Source organism: Felis catus, chromosome F2, assembly GCF_018350175.1.
Source record: "Felis catus isolate Fca126 chromosome F2, F.catus_Fca126_mat1.0, whole genome shotgun sequence".
NCBI classification, from domain to species: domain Eukaryota; kingdom Metazoa; phylum Chordata; class Mammalia; order Carnivora; family Felidae; genus Felis; species Felis catus.
Genome location: NC_058385.1, coordinates 21,289,698 through 21,314,451, shown reverse-complemented (window position 1 = coordinate 21,314,451; position 24,754 = coordinate 21,289,698). Strand labels below are relative to the sequence as shown.

Here is a 24,754-nt window from a genome sequence, read left to right as displayed (position 1 = left end):
AAGTCAGTGTATTTTTATTGGCCTGAACTAGAGGGAGTAAACACCTTGGTCAGGTGTTTTGTTTTAGAAGCAGCTGTTTGAACTTCTCCTACTGGTTGTTTCTGCTCTAGGGTATATTTGAGCATTTGCTTTTTCCAGCGCACTTACTGATTTAGAATTCAAGTGAGTGAGCAATTTCCTATAAAACTAAGATTCAGTGGAAGTTTCTCTATACTTATGGGTAAACTTTTAAATTTGTCGACAGCCTCCGGAATTTCATAGACTTTAGGTGGTATTGAACAGGGGCAGTTTAAAGAATGCTGAGGAATATGAATCATCAAACCGGAAATCTGAGGGACGTGTTTTTATTTGTCCTTCCCTACGCAGCTCTTAGACATTCCGTTGGTCTCTCTTTCTTTCTTCTCTGCCCTGTTACAAACCCTGGGGTGTTTGCTTTGCCCCTTTGCCAATCTAACCCCTGACTCTTGGCAGTACTGTGCTCTCTGCCTCCTTCCCACTGTCAGTCAGCCGGCGGAGAAGGCCTGGGGAAGAGAGCAGTTGAGACCAACCAGCGAGGTCATCCTGCCATATTTTCCCAGACCCTTCGCTGTCAGTCCTCTGGGACTCCCGAAAGGTAGACTGATGGAGGGGGCATGGTGGAGGCAGTGCTAGCAGAGTGGGTGGGGTGGGGTGGTGTTGACTCTACCTCCCTGGCCATAGCTGATTGGCCTGTGGCAGGCAGCCTTTGAGTCCCCGCCCCATCCCTCCATCCCGGGCCCCTGCTCTCTCCACTGTGTGCAAAGGCATCTAGCAGTGCCAGATTAAGAGACGAGAATTTTTTTTTTTTCTGCGTGAGAACAACGTGTCTGCCAGTTAGCCATCCGATTTATTAGATGAGCAAAGTCAGGATCGGTGAGGTAAGGGCCCCAAAGTGGGAGAGCAAGGTAAGGCCTGGCCCCTGGGTCTAGGGCTCTTCCTCCAATGCTTGAGGCTCTTTCCCGAAGCGCTTGTAGAGACGGGACTTGAGATAAATACTCAAGAGCTTGGTAGACTATAGAAATATGGGCAGTAGGGAGTAGACCACAGACTTTGGAATGAAGATGCTGTGTTCAGAAGACCGTACAGAAAACATGCAAGTCTTATGTCAGAGAGTATAGGCACACAAAGTGTACCCCAGTAGGCAGGTGACATATGTGAAGGCATAATTCTTCTACTTATAATTTCCCTAGTTAAGTGATGCTACAGGTGGACTCTGTACTTACTCCAGAGGCTTGATGTAACAATGAAACAGGCTATCAGAAATTATTGCTTGAAATCATTTAAAATGTCGTACGTGTAACAGCCAACATTGCTGTTAGAATGCCGGTGAAACCTTCCAAAACTCTCATTACAGCTTTGTAGACTTTGTGGACGTGTTTTCTTCCTTGATTAGTTATGCAGGGTCTTCACCAAGAACCATGTTGTTTCCTGGATGTGATACATTACAAAAACAGTGACACCATGAAAACTGCAACTATTTCCACAGCCCCTGAATTCATCTCAGTGCCCATAGATGTCATGCGGATATGGAGTGTATGAGACAGCCTGATCATCAGTAGCACCCAAGGCTTAAGCTTTGCATGTACATTTCAGGATGCTGGTCCTCCCCCCCCCCCCCACCCCGCCACTCCCCACCAACCCGCCCCCGTGCCTTTGGTATGGTCCTGGCTGTCTGGTAACTGGACGCTGTCGCATGAATGTCAGGATCAGCTCTCTGAGCTGGGCATAGTGCCCGTTGCTCAGAGTGGCTATAACTTCCTACTGTGAGTATACCCCAAATTGGCCGGCAGCCCCAATAAATAACAAATAACGATAGTTATCATCTGGAGTAAAATTAGTATTTATTACCCTTCTGAAATTAATCTATTATTGTACCTATTTTCTGGTATTTGTGGCAGATCTGTTAGATACTCTTGGTTTATGGCGTAACATACACAGTGTCTTCTCCAGTCTGTGAATTTCTTGCTCCTGACACACACCTGTGAAGATAAATTTCCTCTACTCTATATGCCTAAGTAACCCTAGATTTTATATTGTTGTAATATTTGAAGCAGCAAATTATCTCTTCATTATGCAAAGTACCAACAGCATTGGGGTCACTTGTTAAATAAGATAAGTCACTGAAGTTTGCCCACAGAGTGGATCACGTCCACCAGGAGCAGCTGGAGGCCAACCTTCCCCGATGAGTCCCTTGCTCTTGGCCCTTCCTTGCACTGACTCCCTCTTCTTGTGACACTGTATTCCATGAACCTGAAGTATATATGTTCTTGACCTGAAAAATTCTTCTTTTAGGATCCACCTACATCAGTTTCCCTTGGACTGCGCATGGAAGAAATGATTTTCAACTTGGCAGACACACATCTATTTTTCAACGACTTAGAAGTAAGTTCTGATTATTGTATACACACTTCATGTTGCGTGCCTGGAAGTCGGTGAGTGGTCTTGCAATAACAGTGAGATATTTTGCGACTGTCTAACGGAAATAATGGGATTCCATTCATTACTGATTATGTGGTAATATGGTTGCCTTCATGGTATTTCTGTTTTGCTTTACTTGGGCTGTTGTGTTTCAAGGTTAGATGCCATGTGACCCTTGGTAAGGATTAAAACCTGATGTCAAAACTCTTAAATATTAAACTGTGTTGATATCCTATGCTACAGATTTCTCAGCTACGTAATTACCCCTGAGACGGGTTACCTTCAGAATCCAACAGAAGGAGCAACACTGGCCTACCCTCTCCTTGTCAGCCTCTTAGCCTATGGAGTCCTACGGTTTTCTTTCCGGTTGGCCCGATTGTATAATATTTTAGTCAGGCCTCTGCCCTTTGGACTGCCAGGATTTCTTACGTCAAACTGCTGATGATTTTATTTGTCCATTGTAATTTGGGGAGGAACTTCTGTAAGATGGTTAATTAAACTTGTTACAGGCACTGTCTAACATGATGATCTCGATTAGCGGCGTTTTTAAGCCTAGAGAATATTGTTTCTTATATCACCGTTAGGAGAAAACATGACTATGACTACATTTCACCCTCTTCTTAATAGAGACAGTTGTTTATTTAAATCCTGCTGTTAAGCAAGCTTGTGGTAAGGCTGCCAACAGGCATTAATCATCAAGTTGTTGTTTTGGTAGATTTTATAAATGTGTGTTATTTCAGACAGAAGAATCTGAGAGATTCAAATAGAACTTTTACTGATCAAAGTTAATGGGCAGCAATTGGCCTTTAAATATTTCCTGATGTTTCCCTTTTCGAAATCAAGCAAAACACACCTTATTTAATAGATGAGCCAAAATCATTTGAAAAATGCCAGTGTGACAGAACTTAAATGCGGTTTGTTCAACATCTGTCCTGTATTTTGATTTCTTTTCATCTGCAATGAAACTACTCGTAGACGAATTGGCAACTTTCGGTGCAATAAAATTATTTAAATGTGCTTCATTTTTTCCCATTCCTTAGTGAAATATTTATTTTTACACTTAGAGTAAAATACAATTTTTTTTCACATTTTAAAGTATTTGCTTTTCTTAAGGAAATTACATGTAAGGCATTACTATTTTTTAAGGTAGAAATATTCCCAGTGAGTGACAAGTTCAGAGTTGCCTTTAGAAGAGCTTAATAATCATTCTTATTTTCAAAAGCTGTTTCTGATTTATGGTTGTGATTCACTTCATAAGAGAACAGCACAAAAAATTCCATATTTTACTGGTATATTAAAATTCCTTCCCTAAGTTTCCATTTGTTTCTAATGATACAGACTAGGCTGATATTTTGTCTTGGGTACAACCTTGTTACTCTTACTGATGTTCATAGGTGTTAATAGCACCCATCAAGAAGAAATTAGCAGCAATTTGCTATTGCTTTCAAATTTTACCTTCTTACAAATGCCAAAGCTTGTCTATGCAGTGGCAAAACTATTGTGGTGAAAAGTGAGAGGTTAGCCAAAGCAATAATTCGGTATCATATAGACCCAAAACTTCCAAACTTGGTTTTGATATAACATAGCTGGATTTTTATTGGTTTACTGACATTATTCACAGCGAACTGTATACAGAGTATCTAAAATAGCGCTCAAATCCATGGAAAAGTACATCTTGAAAGTTCTAGTTTAGAGATGTAGGGGATATAGTTTTTCCATAAGCCCAAACTGAGACAAAAAGCAAATGATGAACTGGGGGTCGATGCAGTCATTAAAATGTCTGATTCTGTTCTTGGCGTAAGGACTTTCTCTTATGTACAGTAGAGAAGGGAATAAAGATATAATTCAACCAAATATACAAAGCAACAGTAGAAAGATGAAGCTTACAACCTTACAAAAGTTAGTTTTAAGTTATTTTACTTAAGAGTAATATAAAGGTATCAACAAAAGTATAAATCAAAGATCCATTTAACCTCCGTCTTTGAAAATTGTCTACTTGCTCTAGATTTGCATAATATTTTAAAAATAAATTGGTTCTTAAACTTATTTCAGTATTTCATTTTACATTTTGGTAATTCAGACCTGGGGCTGGTCATTGCAAATACTAGTTTCTTTCAAAATAAAAAGCAGAGTTATTTCCTGGGAAAAATAAATGTATTGGCATTCTATTTCCAAGAAAACCAAAATTATCTCATCAGGCAGAAATGGTGTGGTAATGCCTAATTTCACACTCTAATGAGCAATGTGGTGCAGTAAGAGACGTGGATATTTTAATATATTTAAATTACATGTTTTTAACATTTTAAGATCTCTGATACAGGTAATTTCAAGGGGATTAATGATCTATTGTTTAGCTGGAAGTGTGATTTCCGAACTCCAATTGTTGACATTTGGCCTCATTTTCTTTTAAAAAGTTAACTTTTTTGCCAGCCACCCCTCTGTATAATTTGATTAGTTCACAGTTTTGGCTTATAAGAGATTCTGAATAATGAAACACACTTGTGAGAGGCTTCTAGTAACAGTTTTTTTGTGTTATCAGAGTATATGTTTCAAATCGTTCCGGAGATACTAGCAAATTTTAGGATATCATTTTAAAATAATTTAGAAATGCCTTAATTGTACTTTAAGAACTAAAACAGTTAATCATTTTAGTTTTAAAAGTCTTGTGTGTCACCTCATTTTGTGACAATTTTTAATAAAAGCAGTCACAATTTAAATTAATTGTGTTGACACTCCGGAGCAGGGTGGGGGGGAGGGCAGGGAATTAAATGGAGAAATTTTGTGGGTTTTGTTTTGTTTTGTTTTGTTTTGTTTTTGGTACCATTGAAAAATATTTGACATGTTAAGGAACATGAGTGACAGGGAGACGTAATTTTCAAAGGAAATAATATCCCCCCCCACCCCCACCCCCACTCCCAGAGAAGGGTTTAAACTTTACTTCCATAGTGTACTTCTGGCTTTCCTATTTCTAAGACTATTTAACATCCCGCGTATCATTTTACCAAAGGGTCTCCGCGTGCAATGTGATGATGCTTATATGGAAGTCATTTTTTATGAGTGACGGTATGGAACTAGAGGTGGTTTTTTTTTTGTTTTTTTTTTTCTTCAGCTTCTTTAGCAAAGTATGACTCCGAGTGAATGGAGAAAGAGTTCTTTCTGTTGGGTTTTTATTGAAAGGCAACCTGCAGGCAGAGTGAGGAAAGGCCTTTCGTGTATGATAACGTTTCAGGTTAACTTGCTGTTGGTCAATTCTCCCGCTAGATTTTTTTTCCACAGTCAGGGAGACTGTTTCATCAAGATGGATATAAGTCAACTAAAAATAAGGTGTAAGCCTATGTTGAACTTGCTCTCTGTCGGGTGTCAAGTTGTGTCACTCAGCTGGCATTACGGTTGCCATCCTAACTGGTGCTGGTGACGTGGTGGCCTTCACGGGCCTCTGCTCCCAGAGCACACTCCCTGACTGCAGGGATCAGGGTTGGGAAATAGCAGGAATGCTCCTCATCCTTCTGTCTTCACGTGAAGGGGTTGTATACACCACACTTATCTAGTTAAGTGTGGGGCTCCATTGGAGCATTCTCCCTCTCCTAGTGTGTTGCATAGTTGAGACAGACCAGAGGATTCCTTAGTGTCAGGATTCACATGAATGCCTCAGTCCTTTCTTGAGTCTTTGCCACGTAGACTCCTGTCCTAGATCTGTCGTTTAAGTACCTGCTTCTGGTTCCCCTTTGTTTTTACCTTTTCTACAAAGAAAAGGCTTGGGATAGGGGTGCCTGGGTGGCTTGGTCAGTTAAGCGGCCGACTTCGGCTCACGTCATGATCTCGCGGTCCGTGAGTTCGAGCCCCGCATCGGGCTCTGTGCTGACAGCTCAGAGCCTGGAGCCCGCTTCAGGTTCTGTGTCTCCCTCTCTCTCTGCCCCTCCCCTGTTCATGCTCTGTCTCTCTGTGTCTCAAAAAAATAAATAAACATTAAAAAAAATTAAGAAAAGGCTTGGGATAGAAAGTTCCGGTCTCCGTAGAGGCAAGCCTGGGTTTGGTGAGGCAAAGGTTGTGGAAGGCTGCTGAAAACAGTCTCTAAATAATGCTGTGGTTAAAGGAAGGGAGCTGTAATGATTTTTCTTATAAAGCAAAGAAATTAGTTTGCCCCTTGGTTTCATTCAGTCTTTAAATTTGTAATAATATTTTATGACTCTAACCCTTAGGGTATCATCTGTTAATTATTTTAGTATATGGTATTTATAAATTTGTATTTACCTACGAAAAAAATCTTTCTTCAAAGTATCAACCATGCCAATGCTCAATAGCTTCGATTTCACGTGACGTGTTTTGTAGTGACCTAATGCCTCTGTTGCCAAAACTGTAAAATTTTAGCTAATTCAGAGGTTGATTTTTTTTGAGTTGAAAACATAATTCACCTAGAAAGGGCCTTATTCTCTATAAATAAGCACAAAAGGAACTCTTGTGCCCAGAGTCCAGCTTTTGTGGTGGGTGCTGGAAATTCTGGTTCTCTGCTGCTGCCTGAGAAAGCATCTCATGGGTGCTTCCAGAGAGGACGCTTCGAGAAGACCTTTGAGCTGTTCTCTGTTTTCAGTCCCTTCCACAAGCCAAGAGCGACTGTCTGAAAATGTGCGTGCATATCAGTATTATATTCCAAATGTACCCATACACATATACACATATGGCATGTTTTCAGCTCTGTACAGAGGCTTTTGCGCTCTTATTTTCTCCTTATACATTTGGCAAACATAAAGTATCATATTTTTTTAAACTCCTGGTAACATCTTTCATAACAACCAGAATATCGCCTTCAACGTTTTGACCATTAAATGACTTAGATTGAATTCTTATCTGTTATCTTAGAATAGAATCAATTTCTATTTCCTTCCCCATGGAAGAGTAGAGAGTTGACTTTGCCTTCTTTGTCTGTATTTTTGAAAAGGAAGTTCATCTATTTATTTTATTTAAATTTTTTTTTTTCAATTTACATCCAAGTTAGTTAGCATGTAATGTGCAATAATGATTTCAGGAGTAGATTCCAGTGATTCATCCCCTATGTGTAATACCCAGTGCTCATCCCAACAAGTGTCTCCCTTAATGCCCCGTGCCCATTTAGCCCACCCCCCCATCTCCCCCCCCCCCCCCCCCCCACACACACACAACCCCTCCAGCAACCCTCAGTTTGTTCTCCGCAGTTAAGTCTCCTGTGTTTGCCTTCCTGTGTCTTAAGGTAAGTTGTTTGGTCTTGTCCATTTCCTTGGTTAACAAGATTAACAGCAAAAGTCTGAGTTTAGAGGGCAAATTACAGTTTCTGAGTAATAAATGATCATTACATATAATAAATGAATATTGAATTTAACTCTTTCCTAATTGATGGCTGAAAAGAAGCAATGTCGTATTTTGTTATTATTACTAATGAGTAATTTTAAGTGTTCTTCCTGTTTCTTCATTTCTTACAAGATTCTATATTTTTCGTTTATGTGAAGTAAGAAATAGATATATAAAAATCTATTCAAGGACTTCGTTAATTGTGAGGTTCATCAGAAGGTTAGTAGTCAAAGTATACAGCTGCTTAACATAATAAAAGGTATTTACCTTACACTGACAGCCAACACTGTACTTAGCAGTAAAATAAGAGAGATACATCGTCATTACAAAAGGAAAAAAAAAATGCTCTCTGTCAGGACTATTATTCAGCATTATTTTAGGAATCTGGGGCGCAGTAAGACATGAGCTATAACTAATGAAATGAAAGCGATGGAAATGATTGTTTTTGCAGAAAATTTGATATACATAAAAGCTGAAATAAACTTGAATAGTCTTAGAATTTATAATAAGCTTCAGAAAAGTGAAAGATTATAGAATTAAGTTTAAAAATCAATAACTTTTGTATTATAGTCAGACATGCAGAAATTTTAATTATAATTTTACAGTAGCAGAAACTGCAACACCAAAATGAAAACAAAATTAAAAGGAAAAATAATAAGTAACCTATACAAGAGGCAATTGTAAGAAATACATGAATAAAACTTTGACATCTTACTGAGAGATCTAAGGATTTGAATAAAAGATTTTTTCCCTTTCTTTTTGTAACACGTTTGAACAGTTTTACAAAATTGTCCATTTGAAAGGATAGGCAAAAATACCTAAAATTTTTTTGTCAGAAAGTGGTAATAGTAAGCATCCAACTCAACCAAATAGTAAATGTCTTAGAATTCTATAATGATATGAAGATTTGTGTTGGCCTACATTGGCATTGGACTAACCAGGGGGAGAAAAGATCATTCAGACACAGCCCCAACTTCTAGAAAACTTTTGTATGTGTTAAATGAACACACACATATAATAAGATAAGGAATCGATGTCAATTCATTAAGAAAAAACATAAAGAAATAGCTCAGTAGAAGAAATGAGCAAAGAACATGGGACAGACTGTTCACAAGAGGAAAACATTCAAATTGTCCACACACATGAAGGAAAGATGTTAGATTTCACTTTTGGTGATCAGAAATGTCAGAGAGCAAGTGGTCAGCCCCTGCCCATTACACCAGCAAAGATTTAAAATCAGTGATGTGGTCTACAGTGCAGTAAGATGAACAACTTGTGTCCACTGCTGATAAGGATGTGAATTGGTACGAGTTTTCAGAGAAGCAGTTTGATAATATGTATTCAGGAGCTTAACGTGCTGATTTTTTTACTCAGTAATTCCACTTTTCGCGTCTATTCTGAGAAAAGAGAATTGTAGACAGATAACTGATAACATAGTGATAAGCAGTCATTGACCTTGTCCCAAATACTTTACATACATTATTCCACTTAATACCCTGAGGTTTCTATGATAAAAAGCACTATCATTATCTCCATTTTGTGGAGGAGCCTAGCAAATCTTGGAGGATTAAACTAAAATTTGTCTAAGCTCATACAGCTACTGAATGACAGATGCTAACTCAAGACAGGTACTTTCTAGAAGTTCTCTCAGCCCACACTATATCTCCCCATGGCCTTTTTTCTTTTAATTCTGAAATACAGAAATGTTTTCAATACCCATAAAAAAAAAGGAATGAAATAAATTATAGCATCCTCATTGGAGATTGTTTTAAGACTATATTAAATAGAAGGAGGGGCGCCTGGGTGGCGCAGTCGGTTAAGTGTCCGACTTCAGCTCAGGTCACGATCTCGCGGTCCGTGAGTTCGAGCCCTACGTCAGGCTCTGGGCTGATGGCTCGGAGCCTGGAGCCTGCTTCCGATTCTGTGTCTTCCTCTCTCTCTGCCCCTCCCCCGTTCATGCTCTGTCTCTCTCTGTCCCAAAAATAAATAAACGTTGAAAAAAAAAAATAGAAGGAAAATATTCATGGTCCATTTCAAGTGTAAAATATAGGCTGTACAGTACAGGGTAACTTAATGTTCGAAAGTATGCCCTATTATCTGAAAAGGTTATAGACTGGATGATTCCAGTGATTGAACATTCTAGAAAAGGCAAAACTATGGAGACAGTAAAAAAGTTCAGTTGGTCGCCATAGGTTAGAGGGAGGGAGGGATGAATAGAGGGAGCTCAGAGAATTTTTTAGGTAGTGAAACTGTCATGTGTGATGCTGCAATGGTGGATTCCCAACATCGTACTTTTGTCAAAACCCTTAGGATGCACAACACCAAGAGTGGGCTCTTTTATTTTTAATATGAAATTTATTGTCAAATTGGTTTCCATACAACACCCAGGGCTCATCCCAAAAGGTGCCCTCCTCAATACCCATCACCCACCCCATCTCCCTCCCTATCCCCATCAACCCTCAGTTCTCAGTTTTTAAGAGTCCAAGAATGAGCTCTAATGTCAATGATGGACTATGGGCGATAATGATGTGTCAGTGTAGATTCATTTGATCATCACAGATGTAACGCTCTAAGATGTCTGTAGTAGGGGAGCTTGTGCATGCATGTAGACAAGGTACACATGGAAAATCTCTCTACTTTCTGTTCAGTTTTTTTTTTTGTAGGTCTATTGCTTCTCTAGAAAACAAAGTTTAACTTTTTAAAAAAGATTATGACATATTGAAAAAAAAAAACTGGAGGGAAATATATTTTTTAAATATGTTATGACATAAAATTTAAAAATAAGTCTACAAAATAAATCATACTACTGTTTTTAATGTATATGGTATTAAAAACTAGCTAGAGGTAAATATATTAAAAAGTTGCCAGTCTGGATAATGGGTTTACAAATGCTGTTTCTCTGGGACGCCTGGGTGGCCCAGTCAGTTAAGTGTCTGACTTCGGCTCAGGTCATAATCTCACAGTTCGTGAATTCGGGCCCCGTGTCGGGCTCTGTGATGACAGCTCAGAGCCTGAAGCCTGCTTCAGATTCTGTGTCTCCCTCTTTTTCTGCCCCTCCCCTGCTTGAACTCTGTCCCCCTCTCTGTCTCAAAAATGAATAAACATTAAACACACACACACACACACACACACATACAAATGCTGTTTCTCTGTAATGCTCCAGAACTGAGATGCTCATAGCATTTTGTAATCTCTCTATATCTTGTGGCTGCTGCCTTTATTCAATAGTTAATACATATTTATTGGGCAACTATTAAGTTCCAGGCATAGTGTTCTAGATGCTGAGAATACAGTGATGATTGAGTTAAGGTTTTTCTCATGGAATTGGCACTCCGTAGAGGAAGTAGGAGATAAACACTATGTAAATAAAATAATGTCATGTAGAAATAAATATGAAGAAAATGAAACAGTAATTGGATAAGGGATGGATCAGCTGAGGTGGGGCATCTTTAGCTGAGATGTTCAGGAAGAGGTATCCCTGAGGAAAGAACATTTGTGAAGAAACCAGGAAGTTGGGAGGGAAGCAGCTACAACTACAGAAAAGCATTCTGGAAAGTCAGCGGCAAGTGCAGAGGCCCTGAGGTGGAAATGTGTTTCACTCCTTCAAGAAATAAACAAGACCATTATGGCTGCAACAGAGTGAATGGGGGGACAGTGACAGAGTCCAGATCGTGAAGGACCTTGTAGACTGTGGTGAGAAAGCTGGATGATTTTTCTAATTGTAGTAGAAAGCCACTGGAGAGTTTTAAACATGGGCATGTTAAAATGTTTATATTCTTAAAAGCTCAGCCTGATTAGCGTATGAGGAAAGGCAAGACTGGAACCAACGCGACCAATTAGGAGACCATTGAGCCAGCCAGATAGCCTTGGGCTGAGATGGCGGCAGTTCTGGACATGGTGAGAAGTTGCAGGATTTACAGTATAATTTAGTAGAAACACTGACTGGATTTGATTAAGGGATCAGAGGTTGGAGGAGAAGGAAAGCTGAATGAAGGATGACCACTAGGTTTTGACCTGAGCAACCAGATGGGTGGTGGATTATCTGAGATGAGAAGGAGTGGGTTTGGGGTGGTGAGGGTGGGGAAGGAGTTGTACTCAAAAATTCTGCATTGAGCATATTAATTTGAAATACATATTCAATATCCAAGTCAAGAAATTATGTACCTATAGGTTTGAATCTCAGGGAGAAAAGCAAATTTAAGGATATCATTTTATTTAAAAAAAAATTTTTTTTTACATTTATTTATTTTTGAGAGAGTGAGACATCAAGTGAGAGTGGGAAAGGGGCAGAGAGAGAGGGAGACAGAAGCAGTCTCCAGGCTCTGAGCTGTCAGCACAGAGCCCGATGTGGGGCTTGAACCCACAGACCGTGAGATCACAACCTGAGCTGAAGTTGGACGCTCAACGGACTGAGCCACCCAGGCCCCCCTTGAGGATATCATTTTAAAAGTCATAAAGACCTCTTCTATGGGAAAGAGTGCCAATTGAGAAGAGGGCCTAAGATTGAGTATTAGACACTCTAATAATCAGAAACAGGACCAAGAAAAAAGAACTTTCAAGAGATGTGTTAAGCAATAGACAGTGAAGGGGGTGGAAAAGTATGGGGTATCACAGCAACGTAGCGGATGGCATTTCAGGAGCAAGGGATGATGTGCTGTGTCCCAAATGCCACCAAAGTTGAGTAAGACGAGAACAGAGCAGTAGCTTTTGGATTTGGCAAGAATCTTGGTGGTTAATGACTCTGATAAGCACCATTTCAATGAAGCAGGAAGACAACTGGAGCGGTTTGAGGAGAAGACCAGGGTTGACAAAGTGAAGTCAGGAAGGATTGAGTGTGTACAGTGACAGGTTGTAGAGAGATGGGTTGGTGTATGGAGGGGATCAGAGGATCAAGGGAGGTTGTGGAGTTTTTCCACGGAAGATGTTTAGACATGTTGGGCCTCAGTGGGAATAATTCAGTGGAAGAGAAAAGATGTATGGTAGCAAAGAGAAACTGTGAGAGTGAAGTCCTTGGGTAGCAAGGGAAGATGGGTGGCATCTGGAACAAAGATAAGAAGAAAGGCAGAATTGGCAGCTTCAGATGCGGGCAGGCAACTTGGGGCTCGGTAGTGCTAAGAGGAAGCTGTTCTCACTGGAACAACACCTGCCACTCTGTTACTACCGTTTCCTGTCTGCTGCTCTTTGTCCCCAACTAGGGAGTCCCTTAAGGGCAGAGACCATGATTTGTCCGCCTTCATCCTAAGTTTCTAGCACAGGACTTGGTGCATGGAAGGCTCTCATATGCTTCTTTAGTTTTTTCCAAAACTTTTGAATTAAATAGTCTACAATGAGCACGCCTGCTTTTATATTTTGCAAAAGTTAACTTTTTACAAGTAAATGATTAATCACAACCTTGAAAACAATTTAGATTGTCCAAGATGTTAAATTTTGATGCCCCTTCCTTAAAGTCATATCTTCAAAGTTCTTAATGCCAAAATACAATATACATGGAAGAGGTATGTTATAAATCATATACAGTGTGCTTTCAGTTTAAGGTTTAAAAAAATAAAAGGTATTTACATCAAAAAAAAAAGATACAGGATTTGCTACATTAAAAATGTTGCAGACGCGCCCGAGTGGCTCAGTCGGTTAAGCATTTGGCTCTCGACTTCGCCCCAGGTCACGATCTCCTGGTTTGTGAGTTAAATTCCCACATCAGGGTCAGTGCTAATAGTGCAAAGCCTGCTTGGGATTCTCTTCCCCTGCCCCACTTCTGCTCTCTTTCTCTCTCAAAATAAATAAATAAACTTTGAGAAAAAAATTACAAAAATATTTTCTACAATAAAAAAAGACTTATTTCCAAGTAGTGGTCTGATACCATCTGCCACCAATACAACAATATGTTTTATTTATATTTTTATTTTCGATAGTTAATATTTCCTATAATTAGCCGATTACAGACTATAGTTAATCAATGACTCAGCTATTCCACCTTGACTCAAAGCCCCGTATATATGTGATTTGTTCTCTTACAGTGCTAGAGATAGCAGAATTTGAACTCATGAATTCATGCATTCGTGGAGGAACCCCTCTGTGCCTTAATTTCCTGTCTCTAAAATTGAATGATGATAGTACACACCTCACAGGGTCCTTGTGAGGATTCCCTACTTCTATATCATTAAGGGCACAGAACTAGCACCCGCCCACAGGAAGCAGTTGAAGAAATCTAGGCTATTACTGTTTACGGGTATCTTCTACGTGTCAAACCCGAGACAGGAGGGCTATAGAGGAAGAAGAGGGAGTGACTTCAGGAGGGGTTAGGGAGTGAAGGAAAAGAGACAGTAGCTGGTTTGCTGCCATAATCCCCATGCAGAATTCCAACACTAATCACACCAGAGACGATGACGACAACAACAACGAATCTGCCAGTGTTTAATTTGCAAATGCAGCTGGTTCCAAGCACATCACACAGTACTTCTCTTGCCCTTTCTTCATTCATAGCCTCCTCCCACCCCAGGTCCACGAGAGGAGATTCACTGCTGGCAGTTAAATAGCTACTGTCTCTGGCTTCTGTCATGCTGTGCCGCTCCTTTGTAGAAGACGAGGATGCTGGCTTTGTGTCAAAAAGACGCGTGTTTCTTTGCTCGTGCTGACCAGTTTTCCTTTCCTTGTCCAATTCCGGATCGTGGAAGGATTGAAGGATGGCTCATGGAACTTTCTGGTAGTCCACAGTGTGGAGCAGAGCCTTGCCTTGTTTGAAGTCTCCTCGCCAGGCAGAGCAAGCCTGTCCCTGGGTACGTCCCCATGGCGGCAGTGGGGATGCACTGTTGGGCTCTGGGTTCTGGTCCTCCCTTGGTCAAGTAAGAAAGACAGGAGAGCAGCAAGCTTCAGGGAAACTCCTCCCGTCAGTAAAAAAAACAAAACAAAACAAAAAAAAAAGCATTGACTTCGATTCTCCCTCAACACTGTGAACTCCATCTTACCATCTCCAGTTTATATATGTGGGAAATTGAACTGAAGTGATTTTTGCCCAGAGACACTTTGGTAAAGCCAAGGTTGAAGCCAGGGTTTCCTGCCACAGCTGTCATTGCACTAAAACCTGTCTAGCTGTGTCTCCTAAGCTGACCGTTGCTCTTTAGCAACATAAAGGAGGTGGAGTATCCCGGTGCTGTCACACCTTGATGTGATATGGCAAAGCCCAATAATGGCATTTTCTCTAATGTATTCTTTACATTTTTTTAATATTACTTATTTTTGAGAGAGAGAGAGACAGAGCACGGGTTGGGGAGGGGCAGAGAGAGAAGGAGACACAGAATCGGAAACAGACTCTCGGCTCTGAGCTGTCAGCACGGAGCCCAAGGCAGGGCCCGAACTCGGGAACAGCGAGATCATGACCTGGGCTGAAGTCGGACGCTTTTAACCGACTGAGGCACCCAGGCGCCCTCTGTTCTTTGAAAGCTTTGTTTTTCACTGTCTTCCAAACAGTAGCTACTCAAGCAACCTAACATCTGCTTTGCAAAAGTTGGAAGATAGACAGGGAGGTAGATAAATAGGCAGGCAGTGAACAGACATTTGCTTGTCAATTCCTACTGTTAAATAGACAAATATTTTCGCTGCCCCTATATTACAAAGGAGAGCTGATATGCTGTAAATGTACTCCTGCTTACTCCATTCTGGACACTATACAAGGCATAGAGGAGAAGAGATGAAATATATCGCTGCCCTCGAGGAGCCCAGATGCTATGTGGAGACGGAAAAGCAAAAGCACGATTTTATCACAGAATGATATTCCCGGTGATGGGGATATGTAAGGATATTACAAGAGTCCAAAGGCAGGATGGCTCACCCAGATCGAGAGCAAGGTGCCAGGGCTGTGTGTGTCAGAAAAATGATTGCCCAAGGAAGTGATCTTTGACATGAGAGCATGTGGCATTTAGGCACTTAGTTCGAGTAGGTATAAAGCACAGAGTGCACGCAGGGCGGTTGTGAGGTAAGAGGATAGAAGGGGAGACTAGAGCCAGGTCACGGAAGGCTTTGTACGCTCTGCTAAGGGAGCTGGATTTCATATGGAATGCCAGTGGTAACCGTTACAGAATGTTTAGCATTACCATGGGCATGAATGGCATTGCGAGGTCAAGAGCGTCAATAATCTAGGTGGGAGATCACCAGGGTTTGCCTGCGAGAACAGAATACAGGGGCAGATGCGAAAGCTAAGAGTGTAGTTTAGAAAGACTGGGGAATATGTTCAACGTCGCGGGGAGGCAAGCAAGTCGTACTTTCTGGCTTGAGTCATCAGACAGAGGTTTAAAACCCCAGGACAGTTAGCTGGCTTTGGCAGGAAGATGCTAAATTAGGTTTTGAGATGTGGGATTTGAAGTGTACAACATCCTGCAAGTGGTCGGCATGCAGGTCTGCAGCTCAGAGAACTGAGCTTGAAGCCATCGCCCTTGCAATTGGTTAAGATTTGCCAAGAAGGAATGCACTGAATAAAAAAAGTTATCTCAGAGGAGCGGTCCCTTTGTGAATTTTTTGTTTGGAAACCCAGAATCCGAATATAGGCTGAAGATTCCTGATTCAGAAAATGGAATGACTCCTGTGAAGCCACAGTGGTGATTCTAGCCAACTGATGGTCAACCTGCCCATGACATAAACGGCCTTCCTGGTTTTGCCATAGTCTCTCTACTCGGAGGACGAAGCTGTGGGGAGGTGGTGTGCTCTGCGGAAAGAGTGAACGCCTCAGAGATGGAGAGACCCCGAGTTCAGTCTTCATTTCCGACCGATGTGTGACCTTCACACAGTCAACCTGACAAGCCTCAGAGATGACCCAGGGGCTTATTAGGAAATGGCAGAATCTAGAGCTCCAGCCCAGTGCCTGCCATTTGTTGGACCTCAGTCAACAGGAGGACCACCCCTTCCTGAGTAGAAATACCCCGTCAGCTTGCCCGCAGTTGGCCGGATGGCTGTCAGTCTGTTTAAAAACTCCCGTGAAATTGACCTGTTGGTGTCACACAAGACAGGCTTTTCTTGCAGATTCTTGATTTTGACAGGTGCTTACTAATCTTCAATCTGGGGGAAGAGTCACTGTTTTGTGAAGTCTGATTTTACTAATTTACTTGCATAGGAAGTTTGTTTAATACAGAGAGGAATTCCTTTTTTTAGACTGACTAATGCAAGAGAAAGCCTGTAACTTCAGCTTCCCCAAAATGTGTCTAAGTTGCAGTCCCTGGGGACTTCTCCTGTTTCAGTGCAGTTACAATGGAGCCTCTATGCGAACAGCATTTCTAAGGAAACGCTTTCTAAATCCTGGATTCTTCTCACTGCTAATTGTGTGCTACTCCTTTGTAAGGCAGGTGGAGGGTCAGGGCAGGGGAGAGGATGCCATGTTTTTATCAACATTATTTTGCAGATTTGTTCACCGCCTCAAAAATAATTGAGAATTATCTCCTGGTACTGGCATTTTGTCAGAAAGCCAAAGGGAGCTCTTATGTGCAAGATATCCCTTCAGTTGGTGGGAATTGTTTGTTTTAAACACATATTGCAACCCTACTAGACTTGGAGATCAGCTATATCTGTTAAGCAAAAAATCAGTACCTCGGAAAATTAACAGTTGAAAGATCGTGTTTAGCACGTATGTAGTAAGAACATGTAGGGTTGGGGTAAAACACAAATATTTTCTCTTTTTTAATTTCATTTATGTCTTTTGAGGGAAAGAGTGCAAGTGGGGGAGGGGCAGAGAGAAAGAGAGAGAGAGAGAGAGAGAGAGAGAGAGAGAGAGAGAGAGAGAGAGAGAATCTCAAGCAGGCTCCTTGCTGTCAGCACATAGCCCAACTCGAGGCTTGACCTCAGGAACCGTGAGATATGCCCTGAGCCTAAATCAAATCAGATGCTTAACCGACTGAGCCACCCAGATGCCCCGAATATTTTCTCTTTTTAAAGCAGCAGTTATATGGGGCGCCTGGGTGGCGCAGTCGGTTAAGCGTCCGACTTCAGCCAGGTCACAATCTCGCAGTCCGTGAGTTCAATCCCTGCGTCTCGCGGTCCGTGAGTTCGAGCCCCGCGTCGGGCTCTGGGCTGATGGCTCGGAGCCTGGAGCCTGTTTCCGATGCTGTGTCTCCCTCTCTCTCTGCCCCTCCCCCGTTCATGCTCTGTCTCTCTCTGTCCCAAAAATAAATAAACGTCGAAATAAAAAATTAAAAAAAAAAAATAAAGCAGCAATTATAACATTTATTTTCTTTAAACTATACTGAAAAACATTTAAATTTCAATTGGCAGAAATGAATATTTCATTCTACTTATAATCGCATACCTGTTAAAATGGTCCTAAGCAGAAGCCCTTCCTCATTATTGGCCAAGGTCCTTGCAGCAATTGCCAATAAGGGCTCTCTCCAAATCCAAGAGAATATTTGAAACTTTATATCTGAGGCAAGACACAAATGGATTCTAAAACTATTTTTCGTGATAACGGCAAACAAGATGAAGCTATTCCTATTCTCAAGGAGCTTAGAGTTCGGGGAAGCCCAGAGGAGGGGGGTGGAGTCGAGCATGGGTGCTGCTCAGAAATTTGAGGGTGACTCACACACTGATGGAAAAATTAACAAGGCTCAGCAGAACTGCCTGGGGTGGGCTTTGGAGAAGAGTGATCTAAGCAGCAGTATAGTAAATGAGCCTCTAGAGTGATAGAAGTTATCAGTTGAGGAAAATACAGCCTAAGGAGATAAATGAATGTCATAAACTCGTTGACACACATCCTTCACACTGGTCACTCGCTTGAACATTTATTAAGCAATGACCATGCTATGCGGAAACATGATTTTAGGCGCTTAAAATAGAATTGTAACGAGGACTGACAGTTGTTACCCCACTGAAGTTAACGGTCCAGAGGGGGAAAAAAAAAGCTGGAAGTGAGCAGCCCTTGCCTGGTTAAAAGAAATATGAAACACGCATAAAATGGAATATTAGGACAGTTTTAAAAATAACACAGATGATTAATATAAAAATATCTTTATTACATATTGTTGAGTGGAGGGGAAAGAGGCTACAAAACACGTATCTGGTTGTACCTGCTTTTCGGGTGTGTGTCCCCCAATGAAATTCTAAGCCCTGTGGAGAACGGGAGGAACTTTGGACAGTTGAGTTAGTAGGAGGGCAGGAAGGACAGTGGAAGAATTTAACAGCGGTGACTTCTGAAGGATGGAACTGAAGTTTCTTTCATTTAAACGCTTTTCTGTTTTGCATGAATTTTCTACACGGGTGTGTGTTATGGTCAGACAAAATAAATTTCTTTTCATAAAACTGCTTTTTAACGCTTCTGTGACATAATGCAGCAACATTATCACTTATCTTTCGGTTGGCTCATCGATTCCGTCATAACTAATTCTGTCAATCGGGTCGTTGGAAAGGTTTTGTTCCGTATCATCCGTGTGCTTGGTCCACATCAAAAAGAAATAGACCTTCTGGCTAAAAGGCAGAGACGGACAGAAACAGAAGTGAAATGTATTACCCGCTTCCAAGAAATTGATATTGCATGTTGGAAATTGTATTTTCAGGTAGAGCAAAACCTACGTTGAGAAAAATGTTCTGAAGGTGAAGGTTGAAAACAGAGTCCCATTTCATATTCTCAAAGCTCTGTAAGAATTCTAGTTCCTTCCCGTGGAGAAAATTATAGTGACCCTCCCCTGCACCCACCGCTCTCTCCAGCCCTGTGATGTCTATCGGGCCTTACTGGCAATATGTGTATCTGCTTTATTTTTGAATGCTTGGTGCCTGGTATGATCCCTGGTGTATAAATAGGCAATCAGTCATTAGTTGAATGCGTGACAACCTGAACAAAAGAACAGAGACTGTGTGTCCTATATATTTTCTAGAGATATTTCCACAATTAGTATATAACATAACATAAAGGCTATATTCATGGTATATAATATTTTCCTGAATAATACAAACAACCAGATTTATAACGAACAACCAAAACGTGATTATCTGTTACTTTAAATATTCATGGAAAAAGAAAGGGCTGGTTTTCTAGGGAGTGAGAGTATGAGTAAGGATGAAAATTTTCCTTAGTTTTCCTTTCAGGCACCCACTCCTCCCCCTCCCGCATTGACACCCAGTGGTTGGGGCATACCAGAGCTCCCCATGCTGGAGGAAACCACAATCAGATAGAACAGTTCACACCAAAGTAATGAGGCTTAAATAATTTAGTCCTAATCTGAAGTCTTTGTCTTATAAAAGCACATTCAAAAGGAATGATTTCAGGGGGTAGGATTTCAGATCATAATACTTGAAAGAGAGGAGAGAACTTTTGAGTAAGAAAGTGCACTTGAGAGGTCCTCACTTCCCCGTGAGAAGCTAACAGGCAAGTGACATGGAACCTTCCAGTAGCTCACAGAACCCTTTTTTTTTTTTTTTTTTTAAATGCCGGTGTCCGCTTCTGCATACTTTTCTCTCCAGAGTCAGTAATAACTCTATGGCAAAAGAAATCGGCTTGGAAAATTTTTATCAACTTACTAACTAAGGATGTTATTCCAAGCTACACATTCCTCTACATGAAATTGAGGAGTTTTTACTATTATAAAAGTATCAGTCCGTATGATGTGTTAAATTAATAAATTGAGCTCTTGTAAACTTTCAAGTTTCACTCCCCACCCTTGCATAAAAGGGTCACTTAAAAAGCCAATTACGTTCAAGTAACTCTTTAAAAGCTGTCCTGATGTGTGGTTTGCAGTTAAATGAAGATGAATTGATAGGTACAGAATGGTGATAAACTGGAGCTAATATTTATTGCAGATATTTAATTTTAAAGTAAAAATTGCTCCAGAAAAAAAAAAAACTCCTAAAACATGACCTGTTTAATATTACAGCTTTTGTTCCTTGTTTGTGTGTGATCAAAACAGACATATTCTGTGTAAATTAAAACTTGGAGTTAAAGGCTTTGTGAATAAATTAGTATATGATTCACTTTCCTCAGATGGCAACGAGGACTAAAGAACGTGACTGCAGCAAAGGATGAAAGGGCTCCTGGTTGGAGTATCTTTCTGTGCTTTTGGCAACAAGTTTGCGATAAAAAGAATGATTTTTATGAGAATGTGATTATTCACAGCAAGACGAGGGTTGGTGTCACTATGAAAAATTCTTCCTCAGGAGATGGTCTCAGCAGGAATAACCTAGAGGAAAGGCAACAGGAGTTACAAAGAACACTGTTGCCAGTGACAGATTGTGTTTGCAAAATGATGAGCGAACCCATTGAAAATTGAGAAACAGTTCAGCAGTAAATCAAAGGCTTATTCGTAAGAGAAGTTCTGACTCACCGTTCAAAAGGATGACACTTATGTTAGATATATGCTGTTTTCTAAGTTCTGAAATATTTCATAGATTAAGTCTGCCTTTAACCTTTTAATACGTGAAAAATCACATGATACAATTAAAAATATGGATGATATTTTTAGGATGAAACTGTATAATGCAGTTTAACACTATTGCACAGTGCTATTTTGTATTTGAAGGTGTGCACCCTTTTCACTGGCTCCCACACCAATTTGTAAAATACCTCATCTTCTGACATTAGCTGAATCATAAATGAAGCTTTTAATTCGGGCCTGAGCTTCTTGTGTATAATATCATGTGGTCGGGGTATAGAACGCGCGGGACATAATGAAAAATGGATCTTGCAGCATTCGATATAAAGTATTCACTGTATCCTTAACTTTTTAAAAAGTAATTATGTGTTGAAGTCATTAGACCAAGTGCCATGGATTCCATAGTTATCAATTAAAGGAACCCATTGATTGCGTGTTGAGCAATTTTAAATTAGCCCGTTTTATTTGTAAAGAGCTTATTTTCAATTCTTTCTGGCTCTCTCTTTTCTGGCCTCTCATTTTCTCATGCTAACATTGAGAGTAAGAATAGAGACAAATACATTTTATATAGTCGTGGGGTAAAGAAGGTATTCATAGTGAGACAGAAGGAGCTGTAGGGAGAGTGAAGCTGGCATATCAGATTTATTAACACTGCACCACTCGCTAAGAAGGAACTCTTCATGTGATTCCTGATGATGACATCTTATTTTTAACGAGCACATTTGAAAAGAAATTAATATAGAAAAATATTTAAAAAAAATTTTTTTAACATTTATTTTTGAGACAGAGAGCATGAACGGGGGAGGGGCAGAGAGAGAGAGAGAGGCACAGAATCGGAAGCAGGCTCCAGGCTCCTAGCCATCAGCCCAGAGCCTGACGCGGGGCTCGAACTCACGAACCGTGAGATCGTGACCTGAGCTGAAGTCGGACGCTCAACCGACTGAGCCACCCAGGCGCCCCTAGAAAAATATTTTTAAATGTTCTTTTTTTATTTGTTGTTAACCATAAGCTTGAGATTCCTGTAAATTTTTATGTCGTGATCTGAAATATTTAGCATACCTTTGTACATCTACAAATAACATTACTTGAGTGCTTCATTTTATCTTTTGCCTTAATATGCCATCTTCAGGCACTTTCAGTAAAGATTTTATTCTCTAAATAGTGTGTGAATATTTATCTAAACAGAACCAGATTGAAATAGTTAATGCCTTCTTACCTTTGTTGAAACTGCTGTAATTCACATCTTGGGTTTCAAATACAAGTACCTAGGTCTCCTAGCAAATGGAAACAGAATTCTAGTAAAATCGATGTCTCATTCTGGTAATCTCTACAAGATACTGTAACATTAAATATATTAAAATACTGTTTTTATAAGTAAGACACAATAGTTAAAAGCAGTGTGTATCTTTACAAGTTGTGTTTTATTATCAAATCTCAAAATTGGATGTTAAAATGCCTTATTAGTTTCTGAGATTTGAAATTTGGTCCCTTCCCCCCCACCCCCCGACTGGCTGCTATTAGTTTTGTCCTCCTGTCAAAACAGATAGAGGGACATTTAGATATTGACTTTTAATATGCGTTGGTGCCTATACTATGCTGAGTGCATATTCTAGAGTGAGAATTTAAAGACGAGATTTTTGTCTGGATACGTTCTAATTCCTTAATGTACATTTCCCAAAATTGGCAAACCAAATGAGGCCAATTTCAAAAAAACTCCTTCTCCTGTGCCTCAGCCACAGGTAATGTGCACCCTTTTCTTCTGCAAGGAAGCGTTGTGGTGGGAAAGCGAGGGAAAGGGGAGGGTCCTGAGGTGTTCCCCAGACAGGCTCGATAGGTCCAGACCACCTGCACACGTGAGACTGAGGGGCTGCGAATAGCACACCACACCCCATTTCCACATGGCCATGCTGCAGGCTCACATCTAGCCCTTGATGCTGGGCACAAGGGCACAGCAGCACTTAAGCTCTTTATTATGTCGATTTAAAAGTGCAGTGCAGGCTTTGACACACCTTTAGAAAAGCACATTGCAATCATATTATTCCACATCACTAAGTTTAAATACACAGTATGCTGATTGGGCAGCCTCCTTTTTGCAGAGAGAATCGTGCAAGTAAAAACCTGGTTTTTGCAAATTTACTAACTCACGGACAAAATGCCTAACCCACAGAGACGGACGTACTCAGTGTGATTGTCCGTGAATGAGAAACAGCACTCTTCACATCTCTCCCATCCGTTGGCTTATTCCTGGATCGCCCCTTCCCCCTGAACTTCTGAATCACAGAGAATCTCTAGAGATGATCCATTTAACCTCATTTTTTTCCAAAGAAGTTATAAAAATATCTAGGGAGTCAGGAGTTATTCCCAAAAGCCGCTGTGGAAATCACTCCCTTAAAAGCTCTGTCACTCGAATACTGGTCACCCTGTAATGCCACCTGTACGCTTTAGATTTTCTGTTAGAAAGAAAGAGGGTAGTGTGGACAGATCCACAAAGGGATGGTTTTCCCCCTTTTTTCTATCTAAGGTACTCCTGGTCACTTGTCAAGATAAAACTTTCAGACAGTTTGTGTGTTTGTCTCTAAAGTACTGGAAATCCTTCCGTACTCTGTACAGTTAAGCATTTTCGTGTTCAGAAATAAGAGGGAAACTTCTTTCTAGTAACTTGTAGGTGTCTATGGTACCGAGCGAGTATCTATACTGTTCAGTGGGGAGGTGGGAGCAGTGGATGTAATTGCCTGATGACAGGAGGGGACAGAGGACCCAAGGATCCTTTCCTCTGCCTTGGCTAACTCCTGCTGGTCTCCATAGGCACGCCAACGCACAGGCACCATGAAAATAGCCCGTTCTCTCGTGTCTCTTTTTTCCTTTCATTTTTCCTTTGTAAAGGAAGGTATTGAAACAATTAGTTGGCAGTCTCGGGTTAGTTTTCTCACGGTAAATTTGGAAAAGGGAGTGAACGTAGCCTCGGTCAGCAGAATTTGGGCTTGTATAACTCAACTTCTCCAAAGACGTGTTTGTAACACTTTTACATTGTTCCCTTTCATAATGTGCAGTCTGCCTTAGAGTCTTCTTAGAGTCTATTTATTCAAAGACTGTAGGTTTACTTGGAGTTTATGTTTCTGGTGTCGAGTTCAGAGGTATAGTGCCTCAGCAGGCCGGTTATTACATCACTGTGCTTGGCATAGATAATAAGACCCATTGTAACTGTCTTAATTTTTTTTTATTAATTTTCCTAAACTAACTTGAATGGTGTGGTGTTTTTTTTACATAATTATGGCACAAGTGAAAGGCTTGGAGGAAAAGTACAACCACTGTGGTATCAAAGCAGAATAAATATTTGCAGAAAAATTCTGCCATAACTTAATATTTTGCATATGAGCCCCTGTACAAAATCTGAGTTATTCCTGGGGCTTGGTCCAAAAGAACATGTCTGTGGCCCGACCCTGGAAGGCCAGAGATGATGACGGATCAGAAAAAGGTCAGTTTGAGTTGCAGTGCCAAAAATAATGACAGAAGGGACCCAAAAGGCAGAATAACAGTGCAACCAGAGCTCTGAAAGGGAATGTGCCTTTGCCGCATGGCTGTTGAGATCGTACCCCATGTGGGTTTCTTCATACTCCCAACACCAGGACTGGTGTTTAGCTGCTTCATGTGTTGGCAATTTT

At 40.7% G+C, this 24,754-nt stretch overlaps 1 protein-coding gene across 23 annotated transcripts in view; it reads left to right on the top strand.

Moving 5' to 3' along the window:
- EYA1 (EYA transcriptional coactivator and phosphatase 1) overlaps nucleotides 1-24,754 on the top strand; it is a 362,441-nt gene that overhangs the window by 294,916 nt on the left and 42,771 nt on the right. For all 23 annotated transcript variants that reach the window (XM_045050239.1, XM_045050234.1, XM_045050241.1 and 20 more), the window contains one exon: nucleotides 2,311-2,400. In XM_045050239.1, coding sequence (XP_044906174.1) covers nucleotides 2,311-2,400 — 90 coding nt within the window. The remainder of the gene's footprint in view (nucleotides 1-2,310; nucleotides 2,401-24,754) is intronic.